The 17,558-nt window shown below is 39.7% G+C and overlaps 1 protein-coding gene and 1 long non-coding RNA gene across 3 annotated transcripts in view; one reads left to right on the top strand and one right to left on the bottom strand.

Moving 5' to 3' along the window:
* The window catches only part of LOC122976305, a 214,338-nt gene that overhangs the window by 47,208 nt on the left and 149,572 nt on the right, over positions 1 to 17,558 (bottom strand). The window lies entirely within an intron of this gene.
* Positions 1 to 17,558, top strand: part of LOC122976303 (E3 ubiquitin-protein ligase Midline-1-like) — a 58,287-nt gene that overhangs the window by 25,940 nt on the left and 14,789 nt on the right. For both annotated transcript variants that reach the window (XM_044344709.1, XM_044344707.1), the window contains exons 2-3: positions 5,080 to 5,873; positions 15,937 to 16,032. In XM_044344709.1, coding sequence (XP_044200644.1) covers positions 5,148 to 5,873; positions 15,937 to 16,032 — 822 coding nt within the window. In that variant the 5' untranslated portion in view covers positions 5,080 to 5,147. The remainder of the gene's footprint in view (positions 1 to 5,079; positions 5,874 to 15,936; positions 16,033 to 17,558) is intronic.

Below are 17,558 nucleotides of genomic sequence, written 5' to 3'. Positions count from 1 at the left end.
CGGCGTGTAAAGAGAAAAAAAAAAAACACGTAGTGAAAAGATTTAACTGTTAAAACAGAGGAAGATTTTTTTATCTGCGGTATAATTATAAACAATTATTAACAGTATGTTATGAGCGACTCCATATTTTATGTAGAAGTGCAGGGAACCACTCACATTATTTCCCCATTTCAAAAACACAGACTCTCTCTCGCCTCCGCTTTTGTCTGCAGCATGCTCTTGTCGAATCGGTTTTTAGAAAATGGATAGAAAGAGCTCCTATGAAAATTTTAACAGCTTAAACTATGAGTGGAAGGGAAAGCCGCAACCTCCATGGACCCAAAGTTAATGAAAGATTTAGAAGTAGAGCGCAGACTAATGGGAGAGTCGCCCCAAATATAAACAGGAAGAGGGATCAAAAGTTGACAGTGGCTTAATTTCTGAATTGCTTCATTAGCTGTATTCATAGATATGCTCATTTCTTTACCATGCAGCCAATAGGCATCCTTTGGTTTTACACCGACTGAACAACTGGACACTAAAATGTGTTCAGTTGCAAAAGGTTACTCGCTGACATTTATGGATCAGAGAACACATAGCAGGTTTTGTTTCAAAATACAACACCAGCTATTTGAGAGTAGCATCAGGGCAATGACATTTCTACCCCTCAAAATAGAAATGTAGCATTTGGGACTTCTGTTACACACAGTCTTGTAACAGGAGAGAGGCAGAGAAATAAAAGCTGTCAGGAATAGAAAGAGAGGAAGAGGATACAGGAATGACGAGCCCTATAATTTGAGAGGACAGGCATCGCTACCGCGCACCTAAAAATGACATACATCTGTTTTGATATTGTTATGTCATCTGTGTGGATAAAGTCAAAGCCGTGCTCAGAGGTTCACCACATCAAGTCTTTTCTTATACAAGCAGTGCTGTAAGAGAGATTTGCTGCCTTATTTTCTATTATTCACAAGATGATTACCAGAAATCACTTCGTCAGTACTTTAACGCTCTCATATAATATGAATGACAGGCTTGAGGTTGTGTAGTTTCCCCCATTTAACTTTAGATATGTCTTTTATATTAAGACACACATACACACACACTGCTTCAGCATGTAGAGAAACCCAAAGCTTGCCTTGTTTGCTAAGCTATGATTGGACAATCACAGTTTGGGGAGGGTTTTAGCAACAGTCAATTGCACCGAATTGAACTGAATACAATGAAAGTAATGTAAATAGTATGTTACATGAAACCTATTTCTATTTGGTAAAGCATCTACTGTTTTTGCTCACATGCAGAAGCTGCAGGGAAAAAAAGAGGCAGAAATAACACAGTGGAGGATTCTTCCACTAGTCATTCAGCTTTATATTGCCCCCCACTGAAGAGTATTGGTACTGACGTTTCAGCGGTGCCAGCACAGGAGAGACGAGCCTCTCACAAACAGTGGCAGCTCTGACAGTCATGAGGCATAAAATGATGGTGGGGGAGAAAAATAAATAACCTCATCTGGATTTTATCAACTTCCTCCTTCTCCAATCTGAATTCCCCCCCCTCCCTCCTCATTTCTATTCTTCTCCTCTCCTCCTTTTCCCCTCAGTAACACTCCTCTTCCTCCTCCTCCTCCTTTCTTCTGCTCCCCCGCTCCGTCACCTCAATGCACGGTTCAACAGTGTCACCTATGGTGTGCTGAAAGGCATTTCACCCTGTCTCACCTGCCAATTTGGATTTGTGTGACTTCTGTATGCATGTCTATGTGTAAGCAGAAATTTGGATTCATATGGGTTTCTCTTTGTTAGAATGAGGCGGATTTATTCTCTTTATCCTTTAGTGGCTCCAGGTGTCCCTCCTGTCAAGCAGAAACGTGTCAGCGCTCCATCAATGTCAAACTTTCCCCGGCTTTGTCTGTACCTTTTTATTCTCTGTACTTTCGGTAAAATGCTATCTGCTGTTTACGATGCTCGGTTGACAGCTGCATAAAATGACCTTTCCGCCTCAAATCTGCTTCAGTAACACACCATCCATTAATCTTAACTTGTTTTACTTTAACCCATTAGTTAATGCTCATTTTAGCTTAACGCTCAACCTCGACCTCCAGACTATGAGGGACTTAATGAATCGGTGCATTTTTTTGCAGGCAGTGAAATTGGGTCAACCTTCAATAAATGATCAGTCTCCTACATGAAATGTGATCACCTTAATATCAAACAGAGGTGATTATTTAGCTTTAGAATTCCTGCAAGTTTCCATTTTCCTTCCATTTTATGCTTGACATTCAGAACATCATCCCTGTAGTAAATCAATCAATAGCCTAAAAACATTAAAAACACATCTTCCTTTGACAACTCAACTCAGCTCTCCAAGTTTTACAGTTTACTGGACCGTCAACAAGCCTCTCAAGAAACACCTGAGGGAGGCTCTGCTGTGTGTTTGCGTGGGTGCGAGTGTGTATCGATATGTGAGGACATGCGCACAAGTGTAAATGTGAGTGTCTCTGAGGGTTTGTTGGGTTCTCGGTCCCTCACACACCCATTTCATTTCATTTTAAGCATGAGATTGCTGGATCACTTCCATCTTCCTCACTCAGTTTCTGTCCTCTCCTTCTCAGTATTATCTCACCCATAGTTGCTTCATTTCAACATTTTCCTTTTTTTTTTTTCAAATTTGAAAATAAGGGATCAAACTTGTGCGACTCACATCAGTTTTTTCACCGGATGTAAAATGGTTTTTGTGCACGATATTTTACCTTCTATTTTGTGCAGCTTATCTGCACTGCAAATGAATGTTATCTGGCCTCAAATATCAGCGGTGACAAAAGTGCTTGGACTGCAGAGAGCTCAAGTGAGGATAGTTTATCTGCAGCACTTGTGGGGTTTTTTTTTGTTTGTTTTTTTTGTTTTTTTTCCAGAGGATGAAAGGAAACCATGCATAAAGATGGCCAGGGAACAAATAGGAGAGATATTCTGAGTGTGTTAGTCCACTCAGATGCACAAAAGCCTTGAGCTCAGCAAACAGTGACATCTGCTGAAAATACCACACGGTGGGAATAAGAGTGGATTAGTTTACATCCTGCCTCCGAAATAGATAAAGCATTATAGCTTTTTATTATTATAATCACCATCCTGAGCTGTTGAAGTCTTAGTTGTAGAATTAATTGCAACATTTTTATAGCATTTATTTGCATATCCAGAATGCTTTTATTGTATTTTCAATACTTGCTTTTTCAGTAATCAATTTTCTTCATTTTATGGAATAAATGATCCTTTTTTTTTTTTTTTACATATATAGCTGGTGTGAAATCCTCATTATCTGCCATAAACTGACAGTTTGTTTTAATTAACAGCCTTCTGTCTTCATAAATGAAGGAACAAAGAAAAAAAATATGAGTTTCAAAGTAAAATTTTGGCCACATAATAATGCTGAAACTGAAATAACACATCATACACATCTTTGCACACCATATTGTCTTAGCACAATTACTGTACAAAATGTAATAATACCATAAAGACAACAACAGACAGCTCCTCTTCATTGTCTATTCAACATCTAACCTCACTGAGACCAGGACACACACTGACAGCATGCAGAGTCAGACAGAATTCGAGATTCAGCTCCTCTGCAGGGGGAGAAAAAAAAAAAGAACATGTGCACTAATTACAGATTGGCTGCAGCTGCCACTGCTGTGCCAAGTATCAACACCACACCTCCACTGTCACATCAGCTCTGAGTGTTAGAAACCGAATCTTAGATGTATTAAAATGATTCTACTCCAAGATTTTCCTGTAATGGTGTACTACACAAAACTCTCTAGTCACTCCTCTTTTGACTAGGAGTTACACTGATGACATGCAGGGTCAGATGGAAATCAAGGTTCACCTTTTCTGCTGGGAAAGAAGGAACGAGTACTAATTACTAATTGGCTGCAGCTGTGGCTGCTGCAGACGCTTTCTGCGCAATCAATTAGACAACACAGTCAACAACATGTGGGATATGATATAACACAATATGCAGTAGCTCCTTTCCAGCAGCCAATGGGTTTTATTTAATTAATTTAATTCAATACTCGTATTTCATCACTCAGTGCTAAGATCGAGACAGAGAGCCATTAGGGCAAAGTTTCTTTATTTGTGTGTGCCAATACCGTTAGCATGGTTTGTTTTGAAAGCTCTTCCTTGATGGTGCGTTCAATAAAGACGACAGCATCTGAAATTTTAGAGTCTGCTTTTAAACAGGAATCTTTTTAATCCGAGCCCAGTCTAAACTCTCAAATGTCACTGCAGCAGTGCAAATGTATAAATAGATAGGGCAACAGTAGGATGTGGATGAAACCACAAGATAATAGTAGGATTGGCCTTCAGTCTGTGGTTAAGTTTGTCAGCACCGCTCTCCTTCCCTTTTTGGGTGGTCTAGCAGCATATTGTCTTCTTTCTAGTATATACTTTCTGTACTAATTTAGTACTTTACAATTACACCTTGGTGTTAATTGGTTTTTTGTGCATTGATTCCCTTTTTGCATAACACTTTGGACATAGAGATGACAACAATGTGTGTGATTGAGTGTGTGTTTGGGTATTCCTTAGAAAATGCAGCCACCATGCACGCTATGACTTTGAAGACCTTGAATCCAATAAGAGAGGTTTTGCATCCAATCACTGTCATTCTTCCATATTCTCAAAGCTAAAGCAGTCCTTACTCTAAACTGCTTTGCCTGAGGGGAATTTATATTCCACAAGCATCTGTGGACAGAAGTGGAAGTTTCATAGTCAGAATGTTGTCGGTTTCTGCTCTTTAAACATCTGAAATGTCTGATGATAAAACATACTGAACTTCTTTAAGTATTCTGTTTATCTAGTCTTTGAAGATATCAATTTCCCCTCATTTTCAGTTTCCACGCAGACTTAGGAAATCCAGCACTTAACACTTTGCCATTCTTTAGGCCCACTCAGTGGTCTGCTCCATTGAGATATAAGCCCTCCCAAGAAAGCAGTGAGAAGTAAGCCGTTTCACACCATTTAATCACAAATCCCTGTGCTTTCTTTTCCATGTTTTCTCTCTCTTTCTGCTTTCCTCTATCTCTATTTCTCTGTCTCTGGCCTACAGACAGCTGAGCGGCTCTCCTGGATTTCGCTGACGCTGCGCCTGGTCCCGCCTGGCCTCCTCTAAGCAGGATGGACACTCTGGAGTCAGAGCTGACCTGCCCAATTTGCCTGGAGCTCTTTGAAGACCCGTTGCTGCTCCCCTGCGCCCACAGCCTGTGCTTCGGTTGTGCTCACCGCATCCTCGTCTCCCATTGCGCCACCAACGAATCTGTTCAGAGCATCGGCGCCTTCCAGTGCCCCACCTGTAGATATGTCATTTCCCTGAGTCCTGAGCGTGGATTAGAAGGACTTAAGAGAAACGTGACCTTGCAGAACATTATTGATAGAGTTCAACGGGCCTCATCTTCAGCTGGGCTCCCTCTACCGCTGCCTTTACCCGCGCCCCACAGCGGGCCAAACTCTCCCGGAGAGGAAGGGAGCAACCGGTTGGCGCTCGTCCCCGTCAGTGCCGCCATGTCCAGCCCAGGTACGCCTCCTGAGCCGGTCCAGTGCCAGTTCTGTGAGCAGGACCCACCACAGGATGCTGTCAAGACATGTGTGACGTGTGAGGTGTCATACTGCGAGGAGTGTCTCCGCGCAACGCACCCTAACAAGAAGCCGTTCACCGGCCACCGGCTCATCGAGCCCATGCCGGACTCCCATCTGCGAGGGCTCCAGTGCCTGGAGCACGAGGAGGAGAAGGTGAACATGTACTGTGTCACTGATGATCAGCTGATCTGCTCGCTGTGCAAACTGGTCGGGAGACACAGAGACCACCAAGTGGCAGCACTGAGTGACCGCTATGAAAAACTCAGGGTAAGCACAGATGTAGATTAATCATTTTATTTTTGAAATGTCTTTTAACATCTGCTTTTATGGAGTGATTTAGTCTTTGAACTCTCAGTTTCTTAGACTCCCTCCATACTTTATCTAAAACATATAATTAATTTTAAACTTTAATTTTATTCCGCTCTGCAGTATGAAATTTCCCATCTAACTCGATTATCAAGCATGATTTTATCATCTCATGCTGACTTATTATCTCTCCTGAATAATTAAGCAATTAGCATAATCGCTACACCATGCCAGTGTGCCAGGAGGGTATTCAGAGGCCTGCACACAGAGTGAATATGGGGAGTGTCATTAGTGACGAGGCATGGTGTCTTCAGTGAGTTTGCAGGTTAACGAGCGCCAATTGTCTGCTGGGTGTAGGTGTGCTTAATTGAGCATGGCTATTAGAGTGTGCTGGTAATGGCTATAGAGGCAGTATGTGTGTGTATAAATGTGTGTGTGTGTGTGTGTTACACCAGAGCTGATGCAGAGTAAAACGTTACCCAGAATGTCCACCGGATGCTGCTGTTCTAATAATCTAATAACGTAGCACTTTTCTTCAAGGGCAGTGATTTAGTTTGACATTTCTATAAAGTTGGAGGACTTCCGAGAGACAAATAAAAAAAACCCCATAATAGTCAAAATCAAAACAGCAGAGGCCGAGATATCCTGACTTTCAGTCCAAGCTCCAAAAATGCTGTATCCTTCATTTCCCATGATGCAAGCAAGATCATTTTTTTTCATTAGACCCTTCCTTCTGGGCAAATGTGCTTCTTTTTTTAAGCACCATGCCCTGGTTTGTGATGCAGGCTTACTGTTATAAATTCATTGTTTTCAAGTCAAAGCTTGATGATGACATCATCAGGGTTATTTTCTCAAACTTAACATTATACAACAGTTTGCACCGGCTGAGTAGTACTCATCAATATATAATAAATTTACCTTAATGTGTAAAAGTGCTGCAGTTGTTTTACAGGGAAAAAAAACACACAAATTAAAGAATCTCAAAGAATCGTGAATATCCAGAGGATACAAGTAGATTAAAACAAATATATGAATGAAATAAAATAATTTATATGAAGAAAAAAAATCGTATAAAACAATGTTTTAGGGAAATATTTAAAAAAAACCTTATATCTCTTGATGCCAGTTATGTAACCCCAAATGTCCAACAGATGCAGTTTTTTTGAGGTCAAACCATTCAAGTGTAAAACATGGCCAACATTTTTTGACCATGCTGATTATCCCCCCCTCACACACACACACTAGTTACATGTTAGAGATTTTCTTACGGAACAATGAGCAAGAAAATACATCTAGCTTTTCCAAAAGCGCCATGTACCCAGGGAACATTTTCAGCAATACCCTACTGCGTGCTCCCAGGGAAAGTGTTTATTCAGCCTCGCCGAACCTCCTTAAAAGAAATGCCATGATGGTGTGACTCCTATGAGGAACAGGTTTTTCCTTTTTACAAGAGGTTTGATACACATGTTCAAGTGTGAAGTAGTTTGTAATACGTCCTCAGAGAGGATGCTTGCCTTTAGTGATATAATGGAAGAAATTGAGTCACAAGAACTGATTCCAAGATACTTTAGTAACTAAAACATTTGTGTCTAAATAGCAAAATGTTTTTAAAGGCCAGAACGCACCAAAAAGAACAAAATTAGTGATTATGAGCTGCATTTTCACTGTCTGCACTGTTTCTTTCTCAAGAAAAAAGCAGGAAAAAACATCCCACGTGGTTTTTATTTCACCAGGGTCATCTCAAATCTGCATGATGCCACTAATGCACTGTCCCAGCTATTATTATAGGCTCTCTGCTAGTTGGCACCCTTTATTTTTGAAACCTCCGATAATGTACCCGATGTCTTTGTCATCAGAGTTGACACAGGTGTCTGTGCCGTCTCGTCTTGCATGTTTCAGCAAATTTAAGCAAGGAAGAATAATTAGCAGGAAAGCTACAGGTCAGTGCATCATCTAATTATCACGCTTCTCCTTCCCCTCCCCACTCTCCTTCCATTCATCCGGAGAGAGAACGTAGCATAGCACAGGTCAGCGCACCCAGCAGTTATCATACAGGCTAATTACCTGCTATAACAAAGCAAAAGCAGATCTCTCTCTCCTCTAACATGCTCACAGGTCGCAAAAAAATTGCCCTTGTAAGCAAAGCAAATGCATGACCGTAATGCCTCCTAGATGCATTATGATTAGCATGACATGTCATGCTGGGAATCTATGTTTTGTATACATGTGCGGTATTAAAGCATTAAAGGTTGCATGAGAGGCTACATGTATGAAGCATGCATATGATTCACCCTCTGTTTGACCCTATATGCTTTAAAGGACCAGTGTGTAAGATTTAGAGGGATCTATTGGCAGAAATGGAATATAATGTTCACAAGCATGTTTTCATTTGTGTATAATCAGCTGAAACTAAGAATTGTTGTGTTCCCGTTATCTTAGAATGAGATTAATTGACATAACAAGAAAAATATTCCAGCATTAGTCGTCTGTTCAAATGTCTAGAATGACCTACATGTACCAGTTAAGGTCCTCTAGTGCCCACATGAATTATGATGTCAGAAGCCAAAGTGGAAGTACAGAAGCATGTGACTCAGACATGTCATACACTGTTCACATCAACTTTGTTTTTCTTTTCTTTCAACCGTGGATGTCGTCCTGCCAAAAGGGCAGTCAGGTCAGAAAAAGCTCAAGTTGTTTAGAACAGCGATGACAAATGGTATATTTAGTCATTTAGTTTGGAAGACTAGTTAGAATCCTCAAAGTGCAGAGGACAGAACAGATGGGAAAACAAAGCTTGTATAACTGCCTCATTAACTTTTAAGCTTACTCTCTCGGTCTCTCTCACACACATACAAGAAAACTCCCCTCTAGCCTTTACCCTTACACTAATCTGGAGAAAGACACACACGCACACACACAGGCGGGCACCTCCTTTCTCACACACGGAAAACAAATATGCCTTTTCTGCACATGCAGCGAAAATTGGACCACCTGTTAGGCTCTCATAACCCTCACGCCATCCAGCTGGCACATGACGTGAGTTTGATACAAACGAAGGGTGAAACCCTGTTAGCCCTGAGCTGAACACCATAGACTCTATGCGCCAAGTCAGGTTTTTACTTTGTCTTTGCAAATGATCTTTGAAATTTAACTTACTTTTTTAGTTGTGAATAAAGTCGGTTACTATGCTGTCTGGTTTAAAGAGATCTTTCATTAATGAGATATGAGCTGTTTAGGTTATAGACATACAGTTCAATTTCATCATAAAAGGCTTATTATATAAAAAAACATCATACAAAATATCACCACTTCTCTTATTGACTGACTTGTTTTGCTGCATATGTAATAATAGCAATGCTTCTTAACCTCAGGCTCGATGCAGTTTCAAAGCAGAGAGCTAAATTCTGTACATGTCACTTCACTTAACTTTAATTCATTTCAGCAAAAATGAGCTTTTTTTTCTGTCTGTGCGTGGCAGCATTTTATGGCACACAAAGTAAAAACATGCACACGCTATGTAAATAAACAAATCTTGACAGACACAGTAATCTCATCTTCAATTTATGATTATATAACATAAGCAATGGTTAATGTAATCTTGTTAAGCTTTTAGACAAAGGAAAATATACCATTTCATCATTTAAATAATTTCTCAGCAATAATTAATTGCACAATATATGTTACACTTAATTTTTTACAAGCTATACTGTGTTGAGTTGAGACTTTCAAGAAGCAAAGTTTTGTGGAAAACAGAGTTTTGTACAAGCAACAGAAACAGGGTAGGAGATAAATTGAGGTCTCAATCTAAGCTAATCACCACAGGAAACATCCCAGCTGCCATGTAATATTCATATTGAACAACACGTTTGATTTTTTATTCATAAAGCCTGAAAACTTTTGTGTAACTTCCTAAAAAAGCTTCCAGCTAACTTAAACCGTTAAACTTGAAATACTTAAGATGTTACAGGCAGTCTTTTTCCCCACTTTTGACTCAGATATGATTTTCTTCTTTCATTTTGGAGTCTGACAAGTTGAAACTGTTTTGGTCATATTTTCCGGACCATTTCATGCATATCACTTTTTGCCCTGATGTGCTGGAATTTGAGATATCTCCAGTCCATATAGGAAAAAAAAGAATATCATATGATTGGAATGGCTTCCTTTTTTCAGCAGTAGTGGTGGTGGTGGTGGTGGTGTGTCTGATAAGAGCCATGGAGGTTATTGTGGGAACACCCATCCTTTTTCAGAGATAAAATTACCCCCGTCACAGGAAATTGACGGAGAAGGCAGCTGGAAATAGCTTTTAAAGTCCTTGGCTTTGGGTCTGAGGAGAAAGAACCTTGAGGATAAGAGATTGGAGCTGTTGTGTGTGTATGTGTGTGTGTGTCAGCTTTAACTCTTTAAATAATTATGTTTGTTGTGTTTATATAGTAATCAATTTAGCTGTAATCAGCTTTCTTTTAGTGCTGAAGCAACATACTTTCAATTGTCAAGTGCCAACAATCACAATAGAACATGAGCAGAAACAAGACATTATCTATTTGATTCATGACTTTGCTGATAAGTGCAATATTTACTTATTTATATTTACCTTCAGCTGTCTTATTCATATTTTCTATTTTGAAAACACATAATTCATTATTTACTTCCTTAATATAGTCCATCCTGTTGAGTTGACAATTTCCACATTTAAATTCCAACCTTGACTTGTTAGTTGCTGAACTCTCCAGTGCCATGAATTTTTGGAAATGTAGTATTAATGGGTAATTACACGTTGGCGAGACTGTACTATTTTTCCATGAATTTCCCTTAAAGAGCAACTTTAAAGAGCACCGTATGTCAGCAAAAATCCTTTTATTTCAGGTTCTCAACTTCTCACATTGCTGCAGTGATGTAGATGTGTAGACCAGGGTGTGTCAGTACTGGTGGCAGCTGGTGACTCAAAAAATTAGGGAGGACAGGAGGAAAACCAAGATGGAATCTTAAAACATACTGTATCATACTATGGCATATAAAACTGTCCCCCACCCGATGAAACTGGAGGGGTGGGAGACAATTTTATATGCCAATAAAACAATTCACTTTCAAAAACAAAAACCCCTGAGTGGTGAGAAGGCTGCTTCTTTAAATACATATTGTTTCTAACCAAAGAAGTGCTCATTTTAGCCGTGGAGTGGTTCAGAATGTGTCATTTTACCAACAAAGTGAAATTCACATTTATAGTATTGTTCTATTGTGATAATCTGATACAAGTACAGATCAGTTCTGAATACTAGAAAGATTGAACACTAAAAACATTCACAGATCTAAAAGATTAGGTTTGCATCAGAAAGTATTAATGCATGTATCAAATACATGACTTACACACTCTTATCTATATGCACCACATACAAAATATAGTCTACAAAGCTGACATGTTAACACTTGTTATTCTAATTACTTGAAGCTTATTACTCAATATATGACTCAGCTTAAAAACCAACAGAAGAAATTGTCACAACAAGTAACCAGACCTCCTGCACACTCATTCACTAATCACACAACATCAACAGGTGACTGAACAACCACTCAATTAAAAACTGGATCAATTCCAAATGAATGAGTGAGTCCAGACAGCTCACTGTAACTTCAACAAGTAAACTACCCACAACACATTATATCATCTGTGCTGCATTCTTGTTAAGGAGATAAATTCACACAACAGCCACAGACACATTTATGTCAGCCATCAGACAAGAAGTTGGCAACCAAAGGGACAGAGAGAGAGAAGCTGTATCTGACTCACGTTATCTGACATCTTCTTCAGCTAATTCATGAGGTGGATCCTCCAAATTCCACAATTTTTGGACCAGAGATGTCAGAAAAGGCTCTTCTAACTGCAATAGAGAAAGCCCTTTATTGTCCGATAATCCATTCTGCTGTAATCAAATGCCACCAGGCAATCTTTACTATGTTTACTACCTTAGTTTTTCCAATTAGCGCTGTCATTGCCACCCCTAGAGCCACGCTGCTAGCTAAAAATTGAAGTTGTACCCTCTGTTGATAGTTTGAAGGAAACTTTGTGAGTATTTCAGACTTATCGTGCTGATGAGAAGTGCCTGAATGCACCATGAGTTTTTGGTCGCTGCGAGGCTTCTGACAGATCCACCTTTGTATTTCTTTACCGTCTCTGATAAAAACTTGTCTCAAACACAAACCTGGTTCTTCTCAGTTAAGGTAGATAAAAGCCATTACTGGAGAATTTACAAAGTATTGTGCACATTCACTGTCTACTTTCTTTCCCTCTGTACTGAATGTTCTCTTTGCTCGGGGCCTTCTTGTCTCACAACACACACATACACATACTCGTCCTTCCCAGTACAACGATCTTCCCTTGTGGTGTTTTCTTTTTTCTCTGCTGTGCTTTGCTTTTGAGTCAGGGCTACTTTTTTTTCCTGCAAGAATCATCTCTTTTTTTCTTTTAGACGGATACAAACACGCACAGAGACACGCGTACAAATATATTGTTTCAAATTTAGAGAGGAGCTTACTGGTAGGAAAACTGGGTGTCGAGCAAACTCAACGGTATCCACCATCAAATACAGAAGTCATAGATATATATATTGTATAGATGTGTGTTAAGATGGAAACAAATAAATGATGAATCCAATAGTGAGAGCTTTCAGTACTTGTCTCACTGCTGTGATTTCTCTGCCTGCTTCTTCTTTCATTTCTGTTCTTGCTGTTCAACTGTACGCCTTTGTTCTCTGTTCTTGCTCTCTCAAACACACACACATACACACACACACACACACACACACACACACACACACACACACACATATGAGCAAACAAATGGGTGAAATTCTGGCAGCTCGTTGAGGATTCTTGTAAACACAATCCTGCTCAGTGTCCCGGTAAATCTTGAGAAGACGTATCTCCTCTGAAGTTTCAGGTTCACTTGCCTACCTGTCTCTTTCTGTGCTTGAGTGTGTGTGTGTGTGTGTGTGTGTACACTTTTAGATTATCAGCACTGCTTCAGGGTGACTTAGTTCACACATACAGTACAGTAGCATACACCCACAGCCATACGAGCTCACAAGTACAGTACACGACAAATGGGTTTACTCATTCACACAGAGATGGTAGAGAATATCAAGAAGAAGAAAAAGAATAAACTGACAGGAAGACATTAGGTGATGAAACACTCGAAATTCGCCGCAGTTTCACAGAGCGGATTCTTGTAAGATGAAGCTCAAAGAGGATCTGAGCGTGCTGCAGGAGAACAGCTTGATTAAGAGCAGATGCTGTGGAAGGAACACTTGCAAAAGATGGTTCTAACTCTGTCAGCTGACCGCACTTTAGGAAAATAAATCTTATTTTTAGAAGTATATTTACATTTCAAGCAATCTCACTCACAGACTCCCACAGTTGAGTCTCTGGAGAATTCTCTTTGCTGCCAAGTGGCCATGAATGTCACTGCGTGGATCAGAGACTGACCACTATGTCATTATACAGAGAAATACAGCAGGCCACCCTGCCTTTTGAGGAAAAAACTTTATTACAAAGTTCTTGCACAGTGATGGAAGAAGTATTCAGATGTTTTACATAATTCCATCATATATTGCAGTATATATGCAGTAAATTCAAAACATAGCTCTGGGATTCATTCTAAACTGTCCATATCAAATTGACAAATTTCATTTCTTGCCTACATTTCAAGGAATAAAATTGATTTAATTTGTGTCCTGCAAGTTATTAAAAACACTTCCTCCCTCAAGTAAACCTGAATTCTGTTTGGACCATCTTACACACAGCAGCCAGAAACAGCAGCATCTTAATGCTGAGAATCATCTCTCTTCACATTACTAACATGGCCTCCAGTATATTCTGTTTTTCTCTGTGTTATGTTCTAATTCAGTCTTTCTATTTGTTTGATCATTTTCATCATGCAGCTGCATTACTGTAGATTAATGGGGATCCTATGATGTATGTATTGTATGTATCTCAATGCTCAAGTAAAGAGATGCAGTGGAGTAAAAAATTTTTTATTTATTTGATTTTTCATCCATACATCTTAACAGATAAGATAATCTGAATCCATTGGTTTACTGGATATCTATAAGCTCATCAAATCAACATGGCTTAATCCCAGTTGGTTCAGATTAGAGATTAATTTTTTACAAAGAAACTTGTTTTTGTTTTTTTTTGGTGGAGGGGGGGGGGGGGGGGGGGGGGGAACCAGCAAGGGCGGGCAGCAGAAAAGGAGAAACAGGCAGACACTGCAGATAAACAAGCAGGATGATTGACAGGTGATCAACCTCCGAGGCAGGTCGTTCAGCTCTAGAAGATTCATACTAGTTGGCAACCTGGACACTGTAGATGGGAGTTAACCCTATAATGTCCAAAATTTAACCACAAATAAAAGGATACATCCACCACCACACACACACACATAGTTATGGAGACTGACAGCAGGTTTCATTTAAAAAAAAAAAAAGATTTCACGAGTGCATGCAGAGATGTAAAGTATGCATTTCAACACATGTGCTTGTATACATAGTGCAGATAATGTATGTAGACACATACTCATGAATATGTTTTTCTCTGTACGTTGCGGTATGCATTTACGCTGCATATATCAACCCGCACGTGATGCGGCTGCTGACTTATTGTTGTGATTGTGATGATCATCCTTTTAAGAGGTTTAGTTTATTTTTATCTCTCCAGATGATAGTATGGCAACAGCAGCGTCATATTTCTCTCGGAGTAGGCCTTTATGCCGCTTCCGCTTTTGTGTGTCATCACCGTATTAAGGCCATCCATTAAGCCTCAAGCGCATACACACAAATCCCACCATCTCTATCTGTGTTTACTGTTGTTCATTCAATATCCCCTCTGGGTAACTCCTTTTTTAATCCTCAGCACAACATCAGCACCTGGCTGTGTTTACACTGTTGCGAAAAACATGGTTAAAAGGTTAAGTGAATTGAGCTTGTAATGGAGCATATTTAGCTGCTTGCCTTTCTTAATTTAGCAATCTGCAGCGATGGATTTACCTTTGCTTTCGGAAAACCTGCGCTTCCCCGATGAAGCTGCCTTTTGACATTTTGCTGTTCCGGCCTTGTGGCTCCAGTACACACCTTTTTTTACCGAGACGTGCGAGAAATCTCAGCATTTCACCAATGTTGAGTTTAAATTCATCTGGAAAACAGTTTTCAACAGGACAGTGCAGACGTAGCGTCAGAGCGGCTTAAGCACGCTTGGTTTGGCAATAATATGACAGTCTTGGAAGTAAAGGAGACAGCTTATGCCCGGACGGATGAAAAGCAGCAAAAGAGGAAAAGGGGAAAAGGGGGAGGGGTAAAAAAAAAAAAAAAAAAAAAAGTGGGGAGGAGCGTTAAGGGAGAGCTCTGACGTGCTGTCACCTGTTTGCCGGTTCGTTAGCCGAGAGCGCTGCGTGCTCTCATAGGGAAAGCTTTTGATGCCTAATTTGCCGCTTGGCCGGGTTTGCGCATGGCTTGGTGCTCAGTGGAGTGGCTGTCCCAGTCATATCCACTCCTAGTGTAGGATCCTCCGTCGGAGGCTTGGACGGGGCAGGATGAGGAGGCAGTACAGGGATGAGGGGTATCACCCGCGCTCAGAGGTACGTGGATATTAAACGCACCTCTTTTTAAAAAGAGAGAACTATGAGACTCCTGAGAATGCTTGTAAAGAAGAAAAGTGGAAGGAAAATATTGCTTCTGTTTCTGTTCTTGTTCTGTTGAACCTGCGCTGAAGGATCAGACATTTTGCTCATCTTGTGCTTTTTAGAATGTTTTCCAACTTGCATTACAACTTTTTTTTTTTTGTGTTGCTTTGTGATGTAGGCGCCTGAGGTTGTCTTACAACTTGAATAAGAAGAGAAACCTTAAGGGGTCGATCTGTTGAATTTTTATCCTCCTTTGATTTACGGATATGCACTCACTTCTGTTTCTTTGCATTATGTCTCATTCACTCTGTTATGTCTTCTTTTTTTTTGTGTGTGTGTGTGTGTTTGCTACAGCAAGCCCTGGATACCAACCTGAGTAATTTGATTAAGAGGAACAACGAGCTGGAGTCACTTATGGGGAAATTGATCCAGACTTGTCAACATGTAGAGGTGAGTCCCAGTGGTCCTGTCAGGTCAACTCTGGCCCACATTGTCAATGACTAGTCAGTATGTCATATATGTTCAGATTTCATTGTAGAATTTACTCTATTGATCTGTTCTGTTAAATGTAATGATAATGGATGTGTACAAACGGTATTTTCCCTATTAACATACTATTATTTGCAATAACTGAATCAATAATAACAATGAGTTTAGATTAATACATGCAATTACAAAAAAGGAAATTAAGCTAATTGTATCATGAGTCAAGATTGAGACCTTTTAGCTTAGCATGTAGCAAAGGTTAGCAGCTAAACTAACACTATAGAGGTTGATTAAAATCAATGTATCATTTGAAAACATTGTATTTTGGAGCTGAAATAATGAGTTCAGTTATTGAATAGTTGATTTACAACCTCAAGATTAATTTGCAATAGTTTAGATGAACAATTATTCATTTAAGTAATTTATCAAGCAAAATTTCCAAAATAAAACATTTTTTAATTTGACAAACAGCTTTATTTGTGCAGAATCTGACATGAACATTGAAGGCACTGCACTGTTTTTGCAATTACTCAAAGTCTGGTTTTGTCTAATATGTTTATTGTTAGAATAATAACAAGGTGTATGAATGTCTGTGTGTATTTAGCTCTATTGAAGGCAATTCTGTGCCTAGCTTGCCCATTCATGTTATGCTGACCCACTAAGAGGCTTTAAATAAAGCAATGCCACAGGGTTAAAAGGCAGCGACATCTTAGTTTAGAAATAATGGAGAGCAGCTTCCCTGCCTGGCACGGCCTTGCAAGGGAAAGAGGATTGTGTTTTATCAAGGAGATTTATTTTTATTTATTTTTTTTGCCAAAGTGCTGTGTGCACAGTATGTTTTTGTGCCACCGTCACGCAAAGATGTTTTCTCTGAACTAAGCTGGAGTGCCAATTGTGATGATGCAGGAATTTTACACACACCAAAAAGACCAAAAATAGGCGACGCTCCACTTTAAAAGTCGGAAATGAATAAATGATGCACATGCGAAGGGCAAAAAAAAAAAAAAATGCTTGACCTATTTTTTTCCCCCAGTGCATTATGGTCACAACTACATGTACAGTAGGGTTTCACCACACACTTTAAACCCCTAAAATAGCTAGAGGAGTGAACAGTGATAGCACGCTGCCTTTAGGTGAGAAGAGTCACATTGCATGAGCGGAAAAATGCTCACAGTGATGGAACTTGGAAACAATAATGAGCCAAAAAAACTCTTAAAAATCAGTGAAAAGAATGTTATGGAGCATGTTGTGACTTTTCACACACAGCTACCCATGAGAGGGGTGAATGTGACAGCTCTTAATAAGAGGGTCACACAGGCAAAAGCACTGTATGGGCAAGCTTGGCATGCTATGATGGAGCTTTCTGAATATTTCACATCAGATGAATCCATTCCTAAGCTTCTCTGGAGATGTCTGCTGAGATATACTGATGTCTTTGCCACTCTAGATGTTGTATAAAAATGATATCATGGATACTTAGAAGAGAAGTT

Source organism: Thunnus albacares, chromosome 24 (genome assembly GCF_914725855.1).
Source record: "Thunnus albacares chromosome 24, fThuAlb1.1, whole genome shotgun sequence".
NCBI lineage: Eukaryota > Metazoa > Chordata > Actinopteri > Scombriformes > Scombridae > Thunnus > Thunnus albacares.
This window is presented reverse-complemented; position numbering and strand designations above follow the sequence as displayed.